Source organism: Sarcophilus harrisii, chromosome 2 (genome assembly GCF_902635505.1).
Source record: "Sarcophilus harrisii chromosome 2, mSarHar1.11, whole genome shotgun sequence".
Taxonomy (NCBI): Eukaryota; Metazoa; Chordata; class Mammalia; order Dasyuromorphia; family Dasyuridae; genus Sarcophilus; species Sarcophilus harrisii.
The window spans coordinates 512,456,594-512,478,338 of NC_045427.1; the positions used below are offsets into that span (position 1 = coordinate 512,456,594).

The 21,745-nt window shown below is 35.2% G+C and overlaps 1 protein-coding gene across 3 annotated transcripts in view; it reads right to left on the reverse strand.

Annotated features, from left to right (window-relative positions):
* THSD4 (thrombospondin type 1 domain containing 4) overlaps positions 1 to 21,745 on the reverse strand; it is an 850,332-nt gene that overhangs the window by 53,675 nt on the left and 774,912 nt on the right. For all 3 annotated transcript variants that reach the window (XM_031955286.1, XM_031955287.1, XM_023498513.2), the window contains 5 exons: positions 21,039 to 21,214; positions 17,514 to 17,610; positions 16,002 to 16,274; positions 7,102 to 7,231; positions 3,828 to 4,032 (listed from right to left, as the gene is read on the reverse strand). In XM_031955286.1, the coding sequence (XP_031811146.1) occupies positions 3,828 to 4,032; positions 7,102 to 7,231; positions 16,002 to 16,274; positions 17,514 to 17,610; positions 21,039 to 21,214 (881 nt within the window). The remainder of the gene's footprint in view (positions 1 to 3,827; positions 4,033 to 7,101; positions 7,232 to 16,001; positions 16,275 to 17,513; positions 17,611 to 21,038; positions 21,215 to 21,745) is intronic.

Consider the following 21,745-nt stretch of genomic DNA (forward strand, 5'->3'; position numbering starts at 1 on the left):
GGAACACAATTACAAAACATTTCTCAAGCAAATAACATAGGATCTAACCAATTGAAAAAATATCAAGTTCTCATGGGTAGGCCAAGTTAATATGATAAAAATGACAATTCTATCTAAATTGGTCTACTTGTTCAGTGCCATAGCAATCAAGCTGTCAAAAAATATTTTATAGAATTAGAAAAAATAATAACAAAATTCATCTGGAAGATCAAAAGATCAAGAATATCAAGGAAATCAGTGAAAAAAAAAAATACAAAGGGTGGTGGCTTAGCAGTACCAGATCTAAAACATATATTATAAAGCAGCAGTCATCAAAACATTTGGTACTGGCCAAGAAATATATTAGTGGGTCAGTGGAATAGATTAGATACACAGGATACAATAATCAAGTCTTATAATAATCTAGTATTTGATAAATCCCAAATTCCAGCTTCTGGGACAAGAATTCACTATTTAACAACATTGCTGGGAAAATTGGAAAATAACATGTCGGAAACTCAGCATAGACTACATCTCACACCTCATACCAAAATAAGATCAAAATAGGCACCTGATTTGGGCATAAAAGTGGTTACCATAAGTCAATTAGGAGAGCATAGGATAATTTACTTATCAGATCTTTGGAGAAGGGAGGGATTTATGACCAAAGAAGAATTAGAGAACATTATGAAAGCCAAATGGACAAGTTTGAGTACATTAAATTCAAAAGTGTTTGCACAAGCAAAACTAACAGAAACAAGATTAAAAGGGAAGTACAAAGCTGGGAAAAATGTTTTATAGCCAGTGTTTATGATAAAGAGTTATTTCTAAAATATGTAAAGAACTGTTAAATTTATAAGAATACAAATCATTCCCCAATTAATAAATGGCTAAAGGATACGAAGAGACAAATTTCAGATGATGAAATTAAAGCCATGAGAAATGCAAATTAAAATAACTCTGAGGTACCACATCACACCTCTCAGATGACTAAAATGACAGGAAATGATAATGATAAATGTTGAAGAGGATATTAGAAAATTGGGACTCTAATGCTTTGTTGCTAGAGTTGTGAAATGATCTAACAGTTCTGGAGAACAATTTGGAACTATATACCCAAAGGGCTATCAAACTGTGTATACTCTTTCTTTGACTCAGCAGTGATATTTCTGGGTTCTATATCCAAAGCAAATCATAATGGAGGGAAAAGGACCAAAATGTGAAAAATGTTAGTAGCAGCTCTTTTTGTGATAGCAAAAAATTGGAAAATGAGTAGATGCTCATCAATTGGGAAATGGCTAAACAAGTTGTGGTATATGAATATAATAGAATATTATTATTCTATAAAAATGATAAACAAGCTGATTTTAGAAATGCCTAACATATTTACATGAACTGATGCTGAGTGAAATAAGCAAAACCAGGAATACATTGTACACAATAAACAGCAAGAATGTGTGATTATCAACTATGAAAGACTTGGTTCTCAGTGGTTCAGTGAAGCAAGACAATCCCAATAGACTTTGGATAGAAATTGCCATAGGCATCCAAGAACTATGGAGATAGAATGAAAATCAACTATGTTGATTCCTTTTTCTGTTTTTTTTTTTTTCCTTTCTCCCATGGTTTTTCCCTTTTGTTCTGATTTTTCTCTTCCAACATGATTCATAAAGCAATGTCTTAAAAACAAACAATTGAATAAATTAAAAAGGAAAAAAACTGAGGCAAAAAATGGCCTAGTTTGCCTACTCAAAAAAAAAAAAAGTCTAGAAAGGGAAATCTTCAGGATTTCTGGACAGAAAGAAACAATTCTTATTTATACTCACTCTGAGTCTTTAAAATTCAAGTGATCAAGTGAGGCTTTAGCTGAGACCTATTATTGGCCAATCAGTGAGAGCCACAGTGATTTGAGTTTAAGACATTATCATGTGGTTCCATTTGAATCCTAAAATGGGCTTTATCAAAGCTTGATTTTTGGGGGAGGAGCTCTATTTAAAGATATCATAAATGAAACTACATGGGATAAAGGAGCTAATTGCCCCAGTTTTTCTGGGGAAAAATAATAGACTAAATAATTAGGGAAGAGAAAAAATATCTAGGCCCCCAAACCCAAAATATCTTGTGAGATTTAAGTGATTAAAATGTATATTTCTTTGGGCAGAGCACTCACACATGAGAGTATGATTTTCCCATGTGGACCAGGGAGAGGAGGAAGGGAGGAAAAAACACCGTACTATAAAAACTAGGTCATGATGGACCACTCAGGTTTATAATTCTCGTTCCAACGATTTTTTGTCAGAGAGGATAAAAATAAAAAGGCAGAGGGAAAGAGAAACCTCAAAAAGAAAGACTATTAATAGAGGAAAGGAAAGCTGTGCTTCTCAATTAAGTTTATTATTCTTTGACTCTGTGTGTCTCTTGTCTATATCTTTATGTTGTCTTCCTCTTTAGAACATAAACTCTTTGTGGGCAAGGACTGTTTTTATCTTTCTTTGTTAGTCTGGTATTCTAGTGCCTGGAGAATAATTAGCATTTATTTGTTAATTGGGTGCCATTAATAGCTGTTGTTTTGAGTTGTCATAGGCATCTCACTCAAATTAATGGACTGCAGGGTTAGAAAGTCAAATGCTTGAAAAGATTATGGAGCTTGTTGAAAAGATTGTACTTAGTAGCTTGGTTCCTGCTTTCTGGATTCTACTAACTTGAGCAGCTTGGGTATGTAATTCTACCAGTGTGTTCCCCTTCTCTAAGCTCTGGGACAAATTCTGTCCCAAGGAAGGGAAAATTTTAGGAATCCTAGGTGAGGAGAATGGAATGAAATTCATCTTATTACTACCTAATCTGACTTCAGAAATGTAGATTGAGTTTTGACTCAATTGCATTTGACTGAAATGTATACAAAATCAGTTTGGATTTCAAGTCTTTTCCTAGATGGGACACAACAGATCAAAAGCTCTTGCTATTTCAGTAATTTACTCAAAGTCTCTGTCTTGCTAGGTCCTCTCTTGGTTCCCTGCCTAGTACCCAAATACTTATGGAATTGAGGTCCTGTTTTATATCCCTTAAGTCTTTCTAAAGATGGGAATCTTTAATGATCAAAGCAGAGTATTTGATATCTCTTTCTACATTTTTCAAATCCTGATTTTTGTCTGCATTTCTCTCTATTGTCTGCTGGCAAAATGTCTTTCCCCTCCTCCCCCAGATCCTCTTTTATGCTCCACCAATTTCTTCACCCTGCATCTCCTCGGTGATTCCAATTGAATTGCCTATACCTTTCTGGTTCCCCTGCCTTTTCCTAATCTCCTTGATCCCTAGACTAAAGCATTCCTCATCTAGTCTAAAACCTGTTCCTGACCAAGTTCCAATTTCCACTGATTCCAGATTGACTAATCTGTGAATGAATGAATTGAATTAAAATATAAACAGTTGCTTTCTGCCCAGGGGCTCAGCACATCTTGGAATCTAAAAATGACTGCTTCTAGAATTGCTGCTTTTCAGTCATTTTAGTTTTGTCTGGCTCTTCTAAACCCCATTTGGGGTTTTCTTAGCAAATATAGTGGAATAGTTTGTCATTTTCTTCTCCAGCTCATTTGGCAGATGAGGAAACTGAGGCAAACAGGGTTAAGTGATTTTTGCAGGATCACACAAGTAAAGAGTGTCTGAGACCAGAGACTTAAGAAAATGAGCCTTTCTAATCCCAGCCTCAGCACTCTATTCACTGTGCCATCCACCTATCCTATTCATGTACAATTTAAGAATAAACTGACCATCATCTTCTCAGGCTATTTTCCCTCTACAAGCAGGAGAGGTAATTCTAATAAAATAAATTCCAAACTACTCTGACTCACCGAGGTCCATTCTGTCCGGATTTGCCACTCACTGCAGATCTTCAGCTGGCAAGTACTGGTGGTCTCTGGTTTTTCCAGGTGTTGGCAGCGGTATGGCTGTACAGTTAGGGTCCTGTTGGCATACATCTGGCGGCAGAGGACCTGCCGGTGTTGCATTCCAAGACCACATGTTTTACTGCATTCAGACCATTCTCCTATGTCCCAGCTAACCAAAGAAACAGACACAAGAGACACAGACAAAAATGGTTACCTACCATTAAACATTAAGGAAAAAGGCAGGAGAATGAATAATTATAGCAGGTGTTGATAAAAAGAAAACTCTTAGTATTCATAATGTGGGAGAAGCTAACTTTCATGTTTACAGACCTTTGGAAGGTGAGCACTTTTGAATAGTCATTTGAATCCTCTTATAAATGACTAATGACATAGACCTGGCTCTCTGTGGGGGATGTTCACAGGAGTCAAATAATTAGGAACTCACCAAAAAAGTTCTGGGAAAAATCAAAAGGAAGAGAAGTCATTTTCCATATGCCTCCCTGTGACATCCCTAAATGTGAGTAGGGCAGTGTGTAAGAGAGAACATTTTTGCAGGATGGTTTTATTGGCTTTTAGAACTTTTTTTTGTTCAGCTGAGAAAATTGGTCTCAGGAGGATGTAGCTATAAAAGACTACTGGAAGCCGACTTCACCAACATGAATAGTGCTCTGCTCTACTGCAGAGGTTTTTTAACATGGGGTCCATGAAACCACAAGGAGTATGGATAAATTTTAGCAGGTGGTGAATCTGGAATTATTTCAAAATAATTGTTCTTTTTGTATTCCTATATATTTTATTTTATGCATTAAAAAACACATTCTGAGAAGAGAAACATGGGTCTCACCAGTTAGTCAAGGGATCTATGTACAAAGAAGGTTAAAAGCCCTTGTTTTCTAGAATGTATCAGAGAATGTGGGCAGGTCTCTGTTCTTGGGTGTAGAGTTGTCCCTATTCTTCTTCAGAAAAATATAATATAATATTATATATATATATAAATTTATTTTTATTTAAATTACTTATATTTATATTATAATATATTCATAATTTTATATATTATATATAATTTATAAATTTATATATATATATATTTCCCCCCTTTCCAGTGTCCTATTTCACTCTCTTTGTACCTTCTCCTTATTCTGGTATAAATCACCTTCATTCTGCCATGAGGGAAGACTCATTCAGCCTCTAAAACCTGTCTCTATACTTTCTTCCTGCAAAACTAGCTCTCAACAACCTTTCATACAGAGGAAGGAATCTGCCCTAATTCATTATGTAAATGTAAAAATACAAGTAGAAAGGTCAGTGGTTTTCTGAGGATAGAAATTCTTCACATCTTCAAGATTCCCATCTCTCTATGACACAAAGATAATAGATTTTTGAGCTGGAAAAAATTTGACAGCTGAAGAAACTGAGCCTTAAGGGGTGAAGCTACTTGTTGAAATTCATAGTGGTATTAAGTGAAGCTAGAATAACTCCAAATCCAGAACTCTTTCTGCTGTGACATGTACCTCTCTACTTGGTAGATAAGTAATAGGACAGAGGCAGTGGTATGGTGGATAAATCATGTGCCCTATGTCACTCAGCTATTAAGTTAGAAACACTACATCATAAATTGGATAGAATGCTGAATTTGGAGTCTAGAAGATAAGTTTAAATCCTGTTTGAGATATTTATTTGTTATGTATCCCTGATCTAATAATTTAACCTTTGTCTACCTTAGTTTCCTCATCTATAATGGAGATAATAATAGTATCAACCTTCAGTTCATTGTGAAGGTTTGTAAAGAATTTGAAAACCTCAAAGTACTATATAAATCCTAGTTACTATTGTTATTATTGTTGTTGTTATTATGTATTAGAGGCAGGGTTTGAATTTGGTCTTCCATACTCTAGTTCAGTACTCTTTCCAACATATCAGATATAGCTATAATTCAAACTAAGGCATGATTAACCAGTAAAAACTGATTTAGCCCCAATGCCATCTAGTATTGATAATGTGCATCATCAAGAAAAGCTATGGATTCAACAATTGACATGATGCCTTGAACTATGAACCAAATGATGTGAATTTGAGTCTTGGCTCTGCTACCAAATATATGTGTGAACTTAGGTAGGCCATTTCTTTTCTTCTAAATTCCAGTTTACTCATCTGTAAAATGCAGAGGATGTCCTGGCTGACCTCTAAGCTCTCTCGTAAGCTTCCATGATGTAGACAAGACCTCTTCTGGGGATTGAAATAGAAAGTCAAACCTCACATAGAGTCTATGCCACTTTGGAAATATGTGCAACTGAGGCTTATAGTTTTGTTGTGAGTTCAGCAGCCCACATGTTTTTTTTTTTTTACCAGCAAACAAATGAAATAGCCATTTCATTTCAATTTACCAAGAAAAAGCAAGGGAAAGAATTCATAAGAGTGCACCAAACAGCTTTATAGTCAATATAACTCTTCTTAATCTTGGATGACAGGAATGTTTGTCCCATAGACAGAGTTTAATGAATAGCCCACAATATGAATTTATAATTGATAATTATGACATTAATGATGTATACAGGTGGTCTTCCTTTTTTTCCTCTCTTCCTTTTCCTTTTTATCCTTCCTCTCTTTTTTACCTTTTTTCTTCTTTACCTTTCTCCTCCCTCCCTCCCTCTCTCCCTCTTTCTCTTTCTCTTTCTCCTTTTCTTTCTTCCACAGGAACTGGATCTGTGATTTTATTGACATCAGAATCTCTTTTTCCAATATACATCAGCATCCTCTCTGAACCATGTGTTCTCAGAAAGTTGTCTAGTGCACAAAGGGATTTATTAATTGACTTGCTCAGAGTGACAGAAGCAGTACTAGTGCCTATTTCCTCTATCCATTATACATATTACACACGGTGCCTTTTTAAAAAGTTGTTAAATATCCTAGAAAAATTATATCATATGATAGATATAGTAGTGAATGTGGTGGCATCAGGAAGTACTGGGCTCAAATTCTGATTTTGTTATTTCGTAGCTGTGTGTTTGTAAGCAAGTCACAAATCCATTTTGAGCTTGAGGTAGCTTTCTAAGAGTTTTAAGTTGGAGGGAGTTACCATATTGGGAGTTCTGACACTGATGAATCATAGATTCATGACAAATTGATATACTGTATTAGCAATCCAAATTCCCTGATTAGGAAATAACAAAAGTTTATAAGCCAAAGTTGATAAAACAAACAAACAAACAAACTAAAGAGAACCATTTGGATTCCTTACAAGGCTGGACAAGGGAAAATATTGCAAGGTTCTTCTTCAGGAGTAGGTTTGGTGCTGGGATCACAATAGCTTTCAGGAACCTCTTCATGAGAATTTCTACTCACACAGTGAAAGATGGGGTACTGTGATCCTGAAATGACAACAAAAAGGTTTGACCATTAAAAACACACCCACAACATTGATGCATTGTTGGTGGAGTTGTGAATGAATCCAACCATTCTGGAGAGCAATTTGGAATTATGCCCAAAAAGTTATTAAATAGTGCATACCTTTTGATCCAGCAGTGCTACTACTGGGCTCATACCCCAAAGAGATACTAAAGAAGGGAGAATGGGACCTGTATGTGTCAAAATGTTTGTGGCAGCCCTTTTTGTAGTGGCTAAAAACTGGAAAGTGAATAGATGCCTATCAATTGGAGAATGGTTGGGTAAATTGTGGTATATGAATGTTATGGAATATTATTGTTCTGTAAGAAATGACCAGCAGGAGGAATACAGAGAGGCTTGGAGAGATTTACATGAACTGATGCTAAGTGAAATGAGCAGAACCAGGAGATCATTATATACTTCAATAATGATACTGTATGAGGATGTAATTTGATAGAAGTGAATTTCTTCAACAAAGAGAAGACCTAACTCAGTTTCAATTGATCAATGATGGACAGAAGCAGCTACACCCAAAGAAAGAACACTGGGAAATGAATATAAACTGTTTGCATTTTTGTTTTTCTTCCCAGGTTATTTTGACCTTCTGAATTCAGTTCTTCCTGTACAAAAAGAGAACTGTTCAGTTCTGCACACATATATTGTATCTAGGATATACTGTGACATGTTTAACATGTATAGAACTGCTTGCCATCTGGGGGAGGGGATGAAGGGAGGGAGGGGAAAAATCGGAACAGAAGTGAGTGCAAGGGATAATGTTGTAAAAAATTACCCAGGCATGGGTTCTGTCAATAAAAAGTTATAATTATTAAAAAAAAAACCAAAACACCTCATACACCCACACACCCACACACTAAATGGTTGAACTACTGAACAATAATAGAACATCCAGGAAAAAAAATTCCCTTAGCCAAAGTCTCTGCCTCCTAAAATCAAAAAAGATAAATATTTCCTTGAGTGTAAATGAAGGTAAGGAAGGCAAGAAAGTGAGAAGCATTCTTCTAGTGGGTGGCAAAATATGCAGTAAGACTGAATGTCTACTATATGAGGAGTCTACTATTGGTGGTGAGGGATGGTGAGGAAGAATAAATTTAAATATTCAACAAACATTATTAAATCCTAATCTGAAATATGTATGGATTATATAAAGATTAAGAATGTAAAACATAATCCTAAAGTCAAGGAAATGAGAAAAGAGTACCAGATTCCATGGGTTTAGATCCTACCTTAGACATTTATTAGCCGTGTAAACCTGATCATGTTACTTAACCTCTCTCAACTTCAGTTTTCTCATCTACAAAATGGTTTTAATTATGGCATTTACCATACAGGGTCATTATGAAAATCAAATGAGATAATGTTTATGTAACACATTTAATATACCTTAAAGCATTATATTAATGTTATCTTTTTATGATTATCTGTGCATAGAGATGATAACATAGCCATGGGAGCTAATGGGATCACCATTAAGAATGATACATTTCTGTTACCACTTCCATATTGCAGATATATCAGAGAGAGTTTCTAAGTGAAAAATTACATCCCCTAAAGTGCCCAAGTGGCAATACAGATATCACAAGAAGGAACAGATTGAGCATAGTTGCCTAATACCAAATTGCAGAATTTATTCATCAAGCACTTCTGGTTTTTGTTAAGTAATTCTTTTCTTTGCAGATAAGTGGTACAGGATTGGAGCACCAGACTTGAAGTCAGGAAGAGCTGAGTACAAATCCATCCCTGAGACACTTAACAGTTGTATGATCCTGAGCAAGTCATTTATCTGGTTAACCTCAGTTTTCTCCTCTGTAAAAATGCACCTACTTCCCAGAGTGATGAGGATCAAATGATAATATTTTTAAAAGTGCTTAGTATAGTACATGAAACATATTAGGCGCTATAAGAATGTTACTCATCATCATCATAATTATTGTCATCACTATTATTCTCTTCTGTACTTCTAGCTCCTTATAATTATAATTGCAACTTGATTATCATCATTATTATTCTCTTCCATATCTCTAAGCTACTTAGAATTGTAATTGCAATTTGAGGGATTACTGTCAAGACAAATGTCTGAATGTTTCCTCAGCAATGACCATTTCTGACTCTTTCTCTTAAACTGACATATCTCAGACAACATTAGACCAGAGAACTTTGCTTTTTATAAAACTCGACAGCTAGTTGTAAAACTGTGTTTGAAGCTGAGAAGGCTATTTGCGTAAATTGCTCTTACAATGAAGCTTTGCAATATAGGCAACACTATTATGTCAAATAAAATAATGTTCCAATTAAAGACTACCACAGGCTAGGAAAAAAAAAAAAGAAAAGAAAAGAAAAGAAAAAAAGAAAAAAGAAAAAAAAAAGGTGATGTTGACTGAATAGAAAATATAACAAAAGGAAAAATCTTGGCAAAGTTACATTTTATCCAGCTATCTGCTTCTGTCTCTGTCTCTGTCTCTCTCATTATAGAGAACTTTTCTATCTTGAATGAGCACGACAATGTTGCCTCTATTTCTCTATTTGCTTCAGGAATTAGATTTTCTAATAATGACAGCACACATTTCTATATTCCTCTATGGTTGAAAAACTGGTTTCCTTGCGATCACCTTATGAGTTACTAAGCCCAAGTATATTTATTATAATTTAGAAAGAGTTTACCCTCTAATAATGATGATACATTTAAGGAAAATAGAATTGGAAAGATGAGAGAGGCAGCAGAGAATATGAATACAGCATCCTGACTAGGAAGTAGATTGGTGGGCCTGGGATCTGGCAAAAACAGGGAAAAATAAACCAGTGTGCAGAAGCACAATAGCAAGAGTCTGGGTTTCAGTGTGAAGAGGAGGAGAAGGAAGCAACAGTTCAGGCAGCATGATTTGGAGATGTCCAGTAAAAAAAAAAAATTTATTGCATTGGATATAACTTCCTAGACGATTTGAACTCTTATTTATAGCACCATTATCACCTTTACCCTAACCTTTTAATAAGTATTTCCTCCTAAATTAACTCCTATTATACACCCACAAACTAATCATTTTTAAATAGAACGATTTTGCTGTAGTCTTGAGAAAACAAATTGTGTATAAATAGGCAATAACAAAGATAGGGAATATGTGTAGGGCTTACTTTTTTTTTGACTTAAGAGCTAATTCTTATTTTGTTGATCAAGAATCCTTCACTCTAGTTCATTCCTAAATCCAGTAGCATCAGCCTGATTCCTTAAAACGTCAGTATTCTCTTTCTGGTTCCATTATACTTTTGGTCCACTCTGATATGTCCTTCTCTGGTGACTTAAGCACAATGTTCTAGTTTTTAGTCCAAGCTGATCTTGTCCTTTGGTCATCTACACAACAGACTTCAGAGAATAGAAAAATTTCAGAAGTGGAAGAGCTCTAAAAGCCATCAGACCTAACCAACACCTGAAAAAGGATATTTATAACATTTATAACAGTTTGCAACTGGGTTTTCATTCTTCATTTAAAGTTCTTAAGTGAGCCTTTCCAGGTAGTTCATTCCATTTTTGGATGACTCTAATAGTGAGAATGTATTTTCTGACATCAAGTCTATATTTGCCTCTTGGCAGCTTGCACTTATTGCCTCCTACTCCTGTCCTCTGAGGTCAAGGAAAGCAAGCCCAAATTCCTTCACATACTTGAAAAGAGCATCTCCTCCACAGTACACAGCAACACGAAAGATTATACGAAGATCAACTCTGATGGTCGTGGCTCTTTTCAACAATGAGATGATTCAGGCCAGTTTCAATGAATTTGCGATGAAGAGAGCCATCTGCACCCAGAGAGAGGACTGTGGGAACTAAGTGCTTCACAATATAGCATTTTTAAATATTTTTATTGTTGTTTATTTGCATATTATTTTCTTTCCCATTTTTTCTCTTTTTGATCTGATTTTTCTTTTGCAGCAAGATAATTATTATATAAATATGTATATATATGTTGGATCTAATATATATTTTACCATGTTTAACATATATTGGATTACACTCTCTGTCTCTCTCTCTCTCGGCAGCCCATTTTGATTTAGGACAGTCCTAATTTTTAGGAAATTTTGACTTACATTAAACCCAGCTGCTCTGTAATTCTAGAGATATTTTCTTAATTCTAAACCTTTGTGGACAAGCAGAATAAATCTGATATTTTTCATCTAGTGACATGGAGTCATAGATTTAGAGCTGCAAGTAACTCCTCATTTCTGAGTACTTCTCAGAGCAGCTTATCATCCAACCCTCTCATTTTATAAATAAGAAAAGTGAGGTCCAATATGATGGCCACTTAAATATTTGCATAGTTACTATATGTTCCTCAATTCTTCTCTTTTCCAGTTTAGACATCCCTAGTTCCCTCAGATAATTCTCTGACATTATGGTCTTGATTGAAGTCTATCCTCATTTTAGTTACTTTAATCTTGACACCCTCCATTTTGCCAATGTTCTTTTAAAATTGCAAAAATCAGAACTGAAAACAGTACTCCTGAAGATAAGGGGAAATTGCCATTAAAGAGGCAGCATCTACCTCTTCTGCACACTAGGTCTGTCTTTATAGACCAAATCTGATACTAGATAATCAATCATATTTAGCAGGTTTGCTTATTGAAAAGACAGTGGAACAGAGGAAAGGCATGGCTTGATCCCCTTTCCGAGACTTAATAACTTCACAACTCTGGGCAAATCACCTAATCTCTCTGAGTCAGAGATAACCTGTGAGTAATAATGGCTCTGTGACCTAGCTCACGGAGCACTTTGAAGCTCAACTATGATAAAATACATAAAATATTACCAAAAAATTGAAAGTGTTATATAAATATTGGCTGCTATTATTAAAGACCTGGGAGCTTTTCTAAAACTGTTGTCTATTTGCTTCCCCTATATTTTACTTTTGAGATTTACTATTTATGTCTATTAAATTAAATATAAAATAATAATTTCTATTATTACTTAACCCCTTTAAATTTCATCTCATTAGATTCAGTTCATTAGTGTAGCCTGCCAAAATATTTTGAATGATTATAGAAATGTTGAACGATATAGGGACAAATAAAGGTATTTAGGACACTTTTCTAGAGACATTTATTTCTCTCCAATTTGGCCACCATTTATTAATGACTGCTCTTTGTGTCCAAAATGTGGTGCAATGGAAAGGACATTGTAAAGTACAGAGGAGCTGGGTTCAGCTTTGCTATTTTTCCTGTGTGATCTTGACAAGTCATTTAATATCCTGGGCTTCGTTTTCTTCATCTGTCAAACAAGTGGATTGGATGGATGATTCCTTAGGTATGACCTAGCTAGATAGTACAGTGGAAAGAGCCCTGTAATAGGAAGTTGTTATTATTTAGTTATGTCCGACTTGTAGCTGCATCTGGAGTTTTATTTTTATTTTTCAATTAATTAATTTTTAACACTTTATGAATCATGTTAGGAATGAAAAGTCAGAGCAAAAGGGAAAAGTCATGGGAGAGATTAAAAAGGCAGAAAAAAGAAGTGAACATAGCATGTGTTGATTTACATTCAGTCTCCTTAATTCTTTTTCTTTGGATCAGATGGTGTTTTTTGCCCAAAGTCTATTAGGACTGCTTTAGATCACTGAACCACTGAGAAGAACTAAGTCTTTCATAGTTGACGATCACATTCTTGCTATTATTGTGTACAATATATTCCTAGTTCTGCTTGTTTTGTTCAGGATCAGTTTATGCAAACCTTTCCAGATCTTTCTAACATCAACTTGTTCATCATTTTTTTTAGATCAATAATACCCCAATACTTTCAAGCATTCCCCAATTGATGGGCATCTACTCATTTTCCAATTTTTTATTACCACAAAAAAGCTGCTACAAACATTTTTGTTTGTCTTTTTTCCCTCCCTTATGATTTCCTTGGAATACAGACCCAATAATGGCACTGCTGGGTTAAAGGGTATGTACAGTTTTTTAGCCCTTTGGGCATAGTTCTAGACTGCTCTCCATAATGGTTGGATCATTTCACAACTTCACCAACAATGCATTAGTGTCCCAATTTTCCCCCATTCCCTGCAACATTTATTATTTTCTTTTCTTGTCATTTAGTCAATCTGAGAGGTATGAGGTAGTAACTCAGAGTTGTTTTAATTTGCATTTCTTTAATCAATAGTGAGTTAGAGCATTTTTTCATGTAACTAGAGATGAATTTAATTTCATCTGAAACTTATCTGTTCATATTCTTTAACCATTTATCAATTGGGGAATGACTTGCATTCTTATAAATTTGACACAGTTCTTCATATATTTTAGAAATGAGACCTTTACCAGAAATGCTTTCACTGTAAAGGCTTTTTCCCAGTTTTGTACTTCCCTTTTAATCTTGCTACTATTGCAACTAATGCAAAACCTTTTTAAATTTTGACCTTATTTCAGTATGGGATGTGAGATGTGGATCTGTGTTGAGCATCTGACACATTCTACTTTTACCCACAATTTTTATCAGTGAGTTCTTATTCCAGAAGCTGGAGTTTTGGGGTCCATCAAATACTAGATTGCTATAGGCCTGGATCAATGTGTTGTGTATATCTAATCAATTCCACTGATCTATCACTCTATTTCTTAGCCAGTACCAAATGGGTTTGAGTACTGCTGCTTTATAATATAGTTTTGGTTTGGTACTGATAAACCACCACTATTCTTTGCACTTAATTTCCTTGATATTCTTTATCTTCTATTCTTCCAGATGAATTTTGTTATTATTGTTTTTAGTTCTATAAAATAATGTTTTGGTAGTTTGATTGGTATGGCACTGAACAAGTAGATCAATTTAGGCAGGAGGCCCAGCCATGAACAATTGATATTTTTCCAATTGTTTAGATTTGACTTCATTTATTTGAGAAGCATTTTGTAATTGTATTCATAAAATTCTGGGTTTATCCTAGCAGACTGAACCTGAAGTATGTTATTTTGTCTACAGTAATTAAATGGAATTTCTTTTTCTATCTCTTGTTGATGTGTTTTATCAATAATATATAGAAAATCTGTGAATTGTTTCCAGTAGGTTTTTGGATAATTTTCCAAGATTTCCAAGATCATACCATCTACAAAGAATGATATGGTATTCCAGGGTCTCCAATCTTTTATTGTAGAAGATCCCAGATCCTGGCTAATCCTGATTGTTACTCCTTGATATTTGAATTGTTTTTTTTTTTTTTTTCCTGGCAGCTTGAAGTATTTTTTTTTTTACCTTGAGGTTTTGGAGTTTTGCAACAATGTTTCTTGGGGTTTTCCTTGTGGGTTCTCTTTCTAAAGATGATTGATAGATTCTTTCAATCAGTATTTCCTCCTCCGAATGTAGAATATTGGAGCAATTTTCCTTAATGATCTCTTGTAGAATGCTATCTTTTTTTTGTTTTTTTTTTTGCTCATAGCCTTCAGGCAGGCCAATAATTTTTAAATTGTTCCCTCTGGGTCTTTTTTCTAGGTTGGCTATTTTTCCAATGACATATTTTGTATTTTCTTCCATTTTTTCATTCTTTTTCGTTTCTTTGATTCTTGCTATCTCACAAAGTCATTAATTTCCATTTGTTCTGTTCTAGTTTTTAATGTGTGATTTCTCTTCAGTTAGCTTTTGTATCTCTTTTTTTCCATTTGGTTAATTCTACTGTTTACAAAGTTGTTTTCTTCAGACAATTTTTTTTTTCTTTTGCAAGCTTTTGACTCTCTCATCATACTGCTTATTCCCTTTCTCATTTTTTTTTTTCTGCCTCTCTTATTTGCCTTTTAAAGTCTCTTATGAGCACTTCCAAGAAGTCTCTTTGGACTTAAGACCAATTCATATCATTCTTTGAGATTTCCTAGAGGACAGTGGGAACTAAGTATGGTTCACAACATTGCATTTTCACTCTTTGTTGTTGTTTGCTTGCATTTTATTTTCTTTCTCATTTTTCTTGTTTTATTTGACTTTTCTCATGTAGCAAGATAATTGTATAAATATGTATGCATATATTGGATTTTTAAAAAGTGCCATTATTAATTCCATATCTAAAAAAAAAAGACAATTCTGATTTGGACATTCTTATCTTTCTCTGAGTTTATGTTTTGGTCTACCCTGTCACCATAGTAGCTTTCTAGGATCAAGGTTCTTTTCTGTTTCTTGCTCATTTTCTCTCCTTTTCTTTTGGTATTTCCTCTTTTTTACTTTTATCATTGAGCTCTGCTCCTGTGATAAAGAGCACACTTCCCAAGTTTCCTGTGCAGCTCTGAGACTTTTCTTTGAGTTGATTTCTTTGTGGTTTGCCATTTCCTTCTCCAGCTCATTTTACAGGTGAAGAAACTCAGGCAAACAAGGTTAAGTGACCTGTCCAGGGTCTTAACTAGTAAGTATCTCAGACACTTAGATGTATAGTGGCTGCCCAGGGATACATAGCTATCATCCTCAGTTTCTTTATCTATAAAAAGGGAATAACAATACCACCAAACTCATAGGATTATTGTGTAGATCAAATGAAATAACATTTATAAAGTTCTTAGTATAGTGCCTGACACACAGTAGGCACTTACTTATACTTATACTCCTTCCCTTCTCTAATGAGCTATAAAGAATTCGAAATACTAGCATACCCAAGATCCCATAACATATTTTGGCAAAGTGCTGGGCTAAGAACTGGGAGGATAGATTAACTAATTAGTCCCAGGTAAAATCTGCTCCTAATGTTAGATTAATTTTTTTTTTTATTGTAACAGGCCACATTTATGTCTCACCTTTCCCACAGGTAGCTGAGCACTCTGTTGTCCCAACCTGCTTCCAGTTGTGGTCTCTGTTTCTCCGTGGTGGTTGTATAGCTGGCACCAGGTTGTCTGGCTGGCGGGGGGGAAATCTTTCTGGCTGTCTCACTGGAAAGGTGTGGGTGGTATCCTCAGTGAATATTTTCATGTCCCCACTGGGAAATTTCTCCTTCTCTTCTTGTTGCTTCTCCTCTCCTCCCTCTGGATTCCGTCCATCTGGCACTGCTAACTGTCCATTGAAAGGCTCTCCTATGGAAAGGCGAATACAAGAACAAACCAAGGGAATGGGGGGGGGGGGAACCTCTTCAAAAATCTGACAGCCTATTTAAGAAAGAGATACACAACCATATAGGCCAACCAGTGTCTATAAATAACCTTCAATATTAGAGATTGTGACTGAATGTAGAATGTTGCCAATATGCTAAAAATACAGAAATATTGAAAAGTCAGCCAATATCTTCTACTAGATATTACAAACTATTTTCAGATGGAGTTGTTTTGTTTAATTTATTTTAACCCCTTTTAATCATGAACTCTCATTCTTGGCTATGCACAAGTAAACAGTATTTTAAAAAATAAGTAAATAGTAAATACTTATATGTTCACTTATTAAAGTTGTTTATGTTATTTCAGAGTTAAAAGAAGCTAAGTGGACCAGCAGAGGCAAGGAGGAGAAAAAGCTACATATATCTGTTAGGCAAGCAACATGTATCTACCTCTTCATGAGAAAGATGAATCTCCTTTAGGGGACTGCTTAATTAACTTCTGATATCTCGCCCATATAAAGATACAATGGGACCACTGTACGCTTTTCCTTGGCTATCCAAGGAAATCACTGGGATATCTTATCCAGATTTATTCTCCCCATGCCATCCCCAGGATTTGTCCCTGACATTTAGCAAAGCTGAAGAATCCCTAAGCTAGAATCCTTCCTTTAAAGGTGAATTCTTTTTACTTAGAGGACAATGAGCTTGGCTATATAGGTCAATTGAAAGAAATGGTAAGAATAACAAACAGGTCATTGTGTAGACAGGAAGAACATAGGAACTAGTGACCATCTGGTATGGCCAGAGGACCTGTGTGTCATCCTTCAAGTCACCATCTGGGATTACTTTGTCTACTCATAGAGGCAGCCCTGAAGCCTGATATTTCTTTCAAATTTAACTGTTTCTATTTTCATAGTTTAAAACTGGATTTTTTTTTCTGAAATTGAAGCAAAATAGAAAAGACATTTCAAATTAGTAAAGTTTAGGTATAAAATATCATTTTCTTCTTGCACTATACAAAGGGAACTTCTTACAATAATTGCTCAGACACAAGAAAATCATCCTATAGCAAGTCTCTTCAATTTAGAAATATATTAGTGGGGATTTTCTCTTTGTTGGTTATTTGAGACTGAGGGAGCAAAAATAAGAAGAGAATGAGAACTTATAACCAATACACAGACATATCCTGCCCCTCCCCACCACCAAAAGCAATAGAATATACCTGGTCTTCTATGAGGTGGTAGCTGTGGACTAATGGCATTAGTTCCTGAGATGACATACTCATAATGGACACCTGGGTTGGGCTGCTGGTGTATCATCTAAGAAAAAAAAGACTGATGTTATCTTATTTAACACAACTGTACACATTATGATCACTGTTTACATTTTAGCATCATGGATGTAGCTGATAGAAAGTTGAATCTTGTGATACAATGTGGATGCACAGCTTTGAGCTAGTTACATTTTCTTAGCAATCTAGATCAGGACTTCTTTTTTCTCTTGTGACTCCTTTTTGTCTGAGAAATTTTTATGTGATACTGGTTATGTAATATAACTATATAAAATAGTTATACCAAGCAAACATTTACCGATAATGAATCATAATTTCATGACCCCCACATTCAGTTACAAGACCTCATATGATAGTTTAAGAAGCTGTTTATTCTTTAAAGGGTTTCCTTACCTGAGAGTTCCCTATATCCATAAAACCACTCATCTAGTCTACCATAATTACAAACATCTGTATAAGGCAAGACAGTAAGTGTTAAGCACATTATCGGAATTATAAGTTGGAGTAATTAAAGGGTTTTCACCTGAATTCCTTAAGTAGGGCTCAGGAATTTGGTTTCTTGAGGAAATAAAGTACCACTAAAACTAAGATAATATACCTGTGAAATGTGTGTAGGTTTTCCTCAGTTTCCTTCAATTATCGCTAGACTTTCAAAAGATGTCAGTGATAGGTGCCATTCAGGAGAAGAAAAAAAAAAAAAAAATCCATTTAACCAGACACTAGGTGGCGAGAAAGATTCATTTGTGAGTGAAGTACAAGCAATGTTAAGAGTTGGGACTTTAGCAATTATGTAAACTGATTCCCCCACTTTATAGATGAGGATACTGAGGTCAAGAAACATAAAGAGATTTAGCCAAGGTTATATAAATAAGAAGGAGAAAGATTTAGGATTAGAATCTTCATTTAAGAGCCAACCAGAAATCTGTCAGTTTATTTGAAAATCTTATCAACCTGGGGTGGAAGACTGGCTGGTCCTAGGCAAGGAGAAAATGTAAAGGAGACAAAGTTGAACCTTTTCCCTCCCTGGCTTCTGCTTTGGTAGTCTCTCACCTATCTAACTGGTTATCAAAATCATAACAAAATTTAGTAAGAGAGAGCTTCTGGGAATGAGATCCAGGAATGAGTCTTCCAAAGGCCAATATAAATGAATCTGGAAAAGACATCTGGAAAAGACTGGGTGAGTGCAACTGGCTCATTTTACAAATGGAGAAACTGAGGCAGGGAAAGTTAAATGTATTGCTCAGGGGCCCCTAGGATGTGTTGGAAATAGGATATCAAACCACGTCTGCTGACTCCCAAACTGGTGATCTTTTCACTATTCCTACATGTTGTTTCCATGGACTAAGAAAAATGGATGCAAGGAACACAGAATAGAGGGAATTAAATTAAATTAAAACTCATTTTCAGTTGGATAATTTGCTTCCTGAAGACCTTTAAGGACTAATGTAACTATAATGTTTTTGAAACTGAGAGCAAGTCTAGTACAATGGAATAACAGACAAGCATCTGTACCAGGATAGAACAACTGGGGCTTCTTCCAAGGGTACCTCACATCCTGCGATAAGAATCTTTGCTCTGATAGAACTTCATTACTCCACTGATACCAAGCCATTGCCCTTATATCCTCAGTAGGCGGTCTCTGTAACCCCACTGTGTCCTGTGTCCTCTTCTCTCACCATACCTACTCTTCCAACACAGGCCCACTTTCCCTTTCTCCCTAAGGGCAGTTTACCTAGCAGTAGCCTCAGGCAACTTGCTATATGCCATATTTGTTAGTTACAGCCTGGATTAAGATTCTTCCATCCTAAACCTGGTTCTGTTGATATCTATACCAAAACATTTTATATTGTGAATCATGACTCTATATGGGATGAAGAAAATGAATGTGGGAGTAGCAAAATTATGATTTATTATTAGTAAAAGTTTGAATTCTATACCTGTTTTATATACCTATATACTTGAGATCATATAAAAATTTCTTGGATAAAAAGGAGGTGAGACTAGAAAAAGTTTAGGAAGGCCTGTTTATACCATGCTGCTTAGCCTATTCTCTTTATTTAATAAAAGAGGAAGCTGAGATATAGGGAGAAATGACTTGCCCCATGTTCACAAAGGAAATAGGCAAATGAAGTGGGATTCTATTTCAACCCCTTGATATCAAATCCTGGGCTTTTCCCATATTGCTATGTTTCCCTTCCTCTATCACAGGAAATCTTCTCTCCCTCTTTCCTTCCCTTCCCTTCCTTTCTCTCTTCTTCTTCCCTTCCTTCCTTCCTCTCTCCCTTTCTTCTTTCCTCTCTCCCTCCCTTTTTCCTTCCTTCCTTCTTTTATTCCTTCCTTCCTTTTCATGGAACATATTTTGTTAATGTGATTCTTTTAATATTTATGGAATAATAATTATGGAATTATTGACTTCTGCTCTATCAGACCACCCATTATGAATTTTTAACCACATGGGTTTGCTATTTTTATTTCTAATGCATCAAGAAATTTACTCAGATTCAAATAACTACTGTTAATCTATTAGATAATCCCAAAAGTAAAATGTAAGAAAACTATCACAGATGCATTTTTTAGTCCATGGCCCAATTAACAAAGTAGAAGTGAATATGTGTTAATAATGATAGTAGTGATGATGGCCTATTATATAAGTTAAATTCAAATATACTGGAAATTTCATAAAGCATGAATTTGAACTCAAAAATGTTTCCCTAGGTATCGACATATTTCAGAGTACTTTAGGTAAAGTCCATTAAGTATATGATAGTGAAGTATTCTCTGTTTTGCTACTTAAAAAGCATCATTATTGTTGCCTTTTATTTTATAGTCTTTTTAGGAAACAGATGCTGGTGGTTGTCTTGGTTTAATTAAAAAAAAAATAAGGCATGTGAGCTTTTTCCCCTCCTGAGAAAGTCAGTGTTGCACCTTCATGTAAAGAAAAGTAAAGCTACATCTCTTGTGAAACAGGGAACTCCTAATAAACCTCTCCTGTAACAAGGAACTTTATTGGTTCATCTGGTGCATATAGGGACTTTGATTTTTGACCTCACTTTAATATGGAATCAAGAAGGCTCAAAGCTATGAGAAGGTTTGCCTTGCCCAGGACATTTGCTTTGGTCTGCCATAAAACTAGAACATGCCAAATTAGCACAAGGAGGAAAGGACTTGGAGGAAATCCAACTCTTGTGAAATAAAGGCTAGGTTTTACCTCTGATTTGATTCAACAAGTAAAATTGGTTTTACTGGGTCCATAAACTTGGAGGGTAAAAAGCATCTGGTACAGTTTAGATTTCTTGTAAATTTGGGAATTTTAGAGGTAAATAACGAAAAGTATCTGGGCATTTACATGGGTATCTTCAGGGGTCTATGGTTAAAAGAGAAAGTCAGATGGAGACATTTGTCATTATTATGTTGGAAGCAAAGAATATAATAGAAAGAACAATAGTGCAAACTCACATAGACATCTAGGATCTCATTAGTGGGACCTTCAGCTAAAAATGACTCTCCTGCAGTGCTAGAGATTTCATTTGGGCGCTTGTAGGTGAACATTGTCCCTCCGCCTTCATATTTACCAGGCCGGTCAATTGCCCAGTTTCCATTGATGATGGAACGGCCTGATCGGCTCCGAAGTGCTGTTAAAAAATAGAGAAGGACACCCATTTAAGTCCAGTGCTCCTGAAAGAAACTGCAAGGATTCTTCTCTGTCACTCATCAACCACTTAAAGTTTTTTAAGGAGATTGCTGATAAATGAGAATCCACCCTCCTAAAGAAGCATATTCCATTGTTTGATTATTTTTAGAGTACAGTTTGTTAGGAAGATTTTACATCAAGAAATATCTGTTTGAAAATAAACACACACATTCATAAGAGTCAAGGTAATTTTATAGCTCAGGTTCTGTCTGGCAATTTGGATTTGGATGAACTCAAACTTGTTTAAATTTCTCAAATATGATGTAATAGATCTGGATTGGAAATAGGAGACTATCAGAGAAAAAAGATTGGCCTTCCCTCTAAGACTATGTGATCCCAGGTCCTGGAGAGACATTTACAGTGGAAAGAAAATGGCAATATTCTATTTTTTTCTTCTGTGCCAAATTATAACCAATTAAACATGGCTAATTCTTGTTATATGTTTTAATCAGAACATTTATTTCTTTTTTAT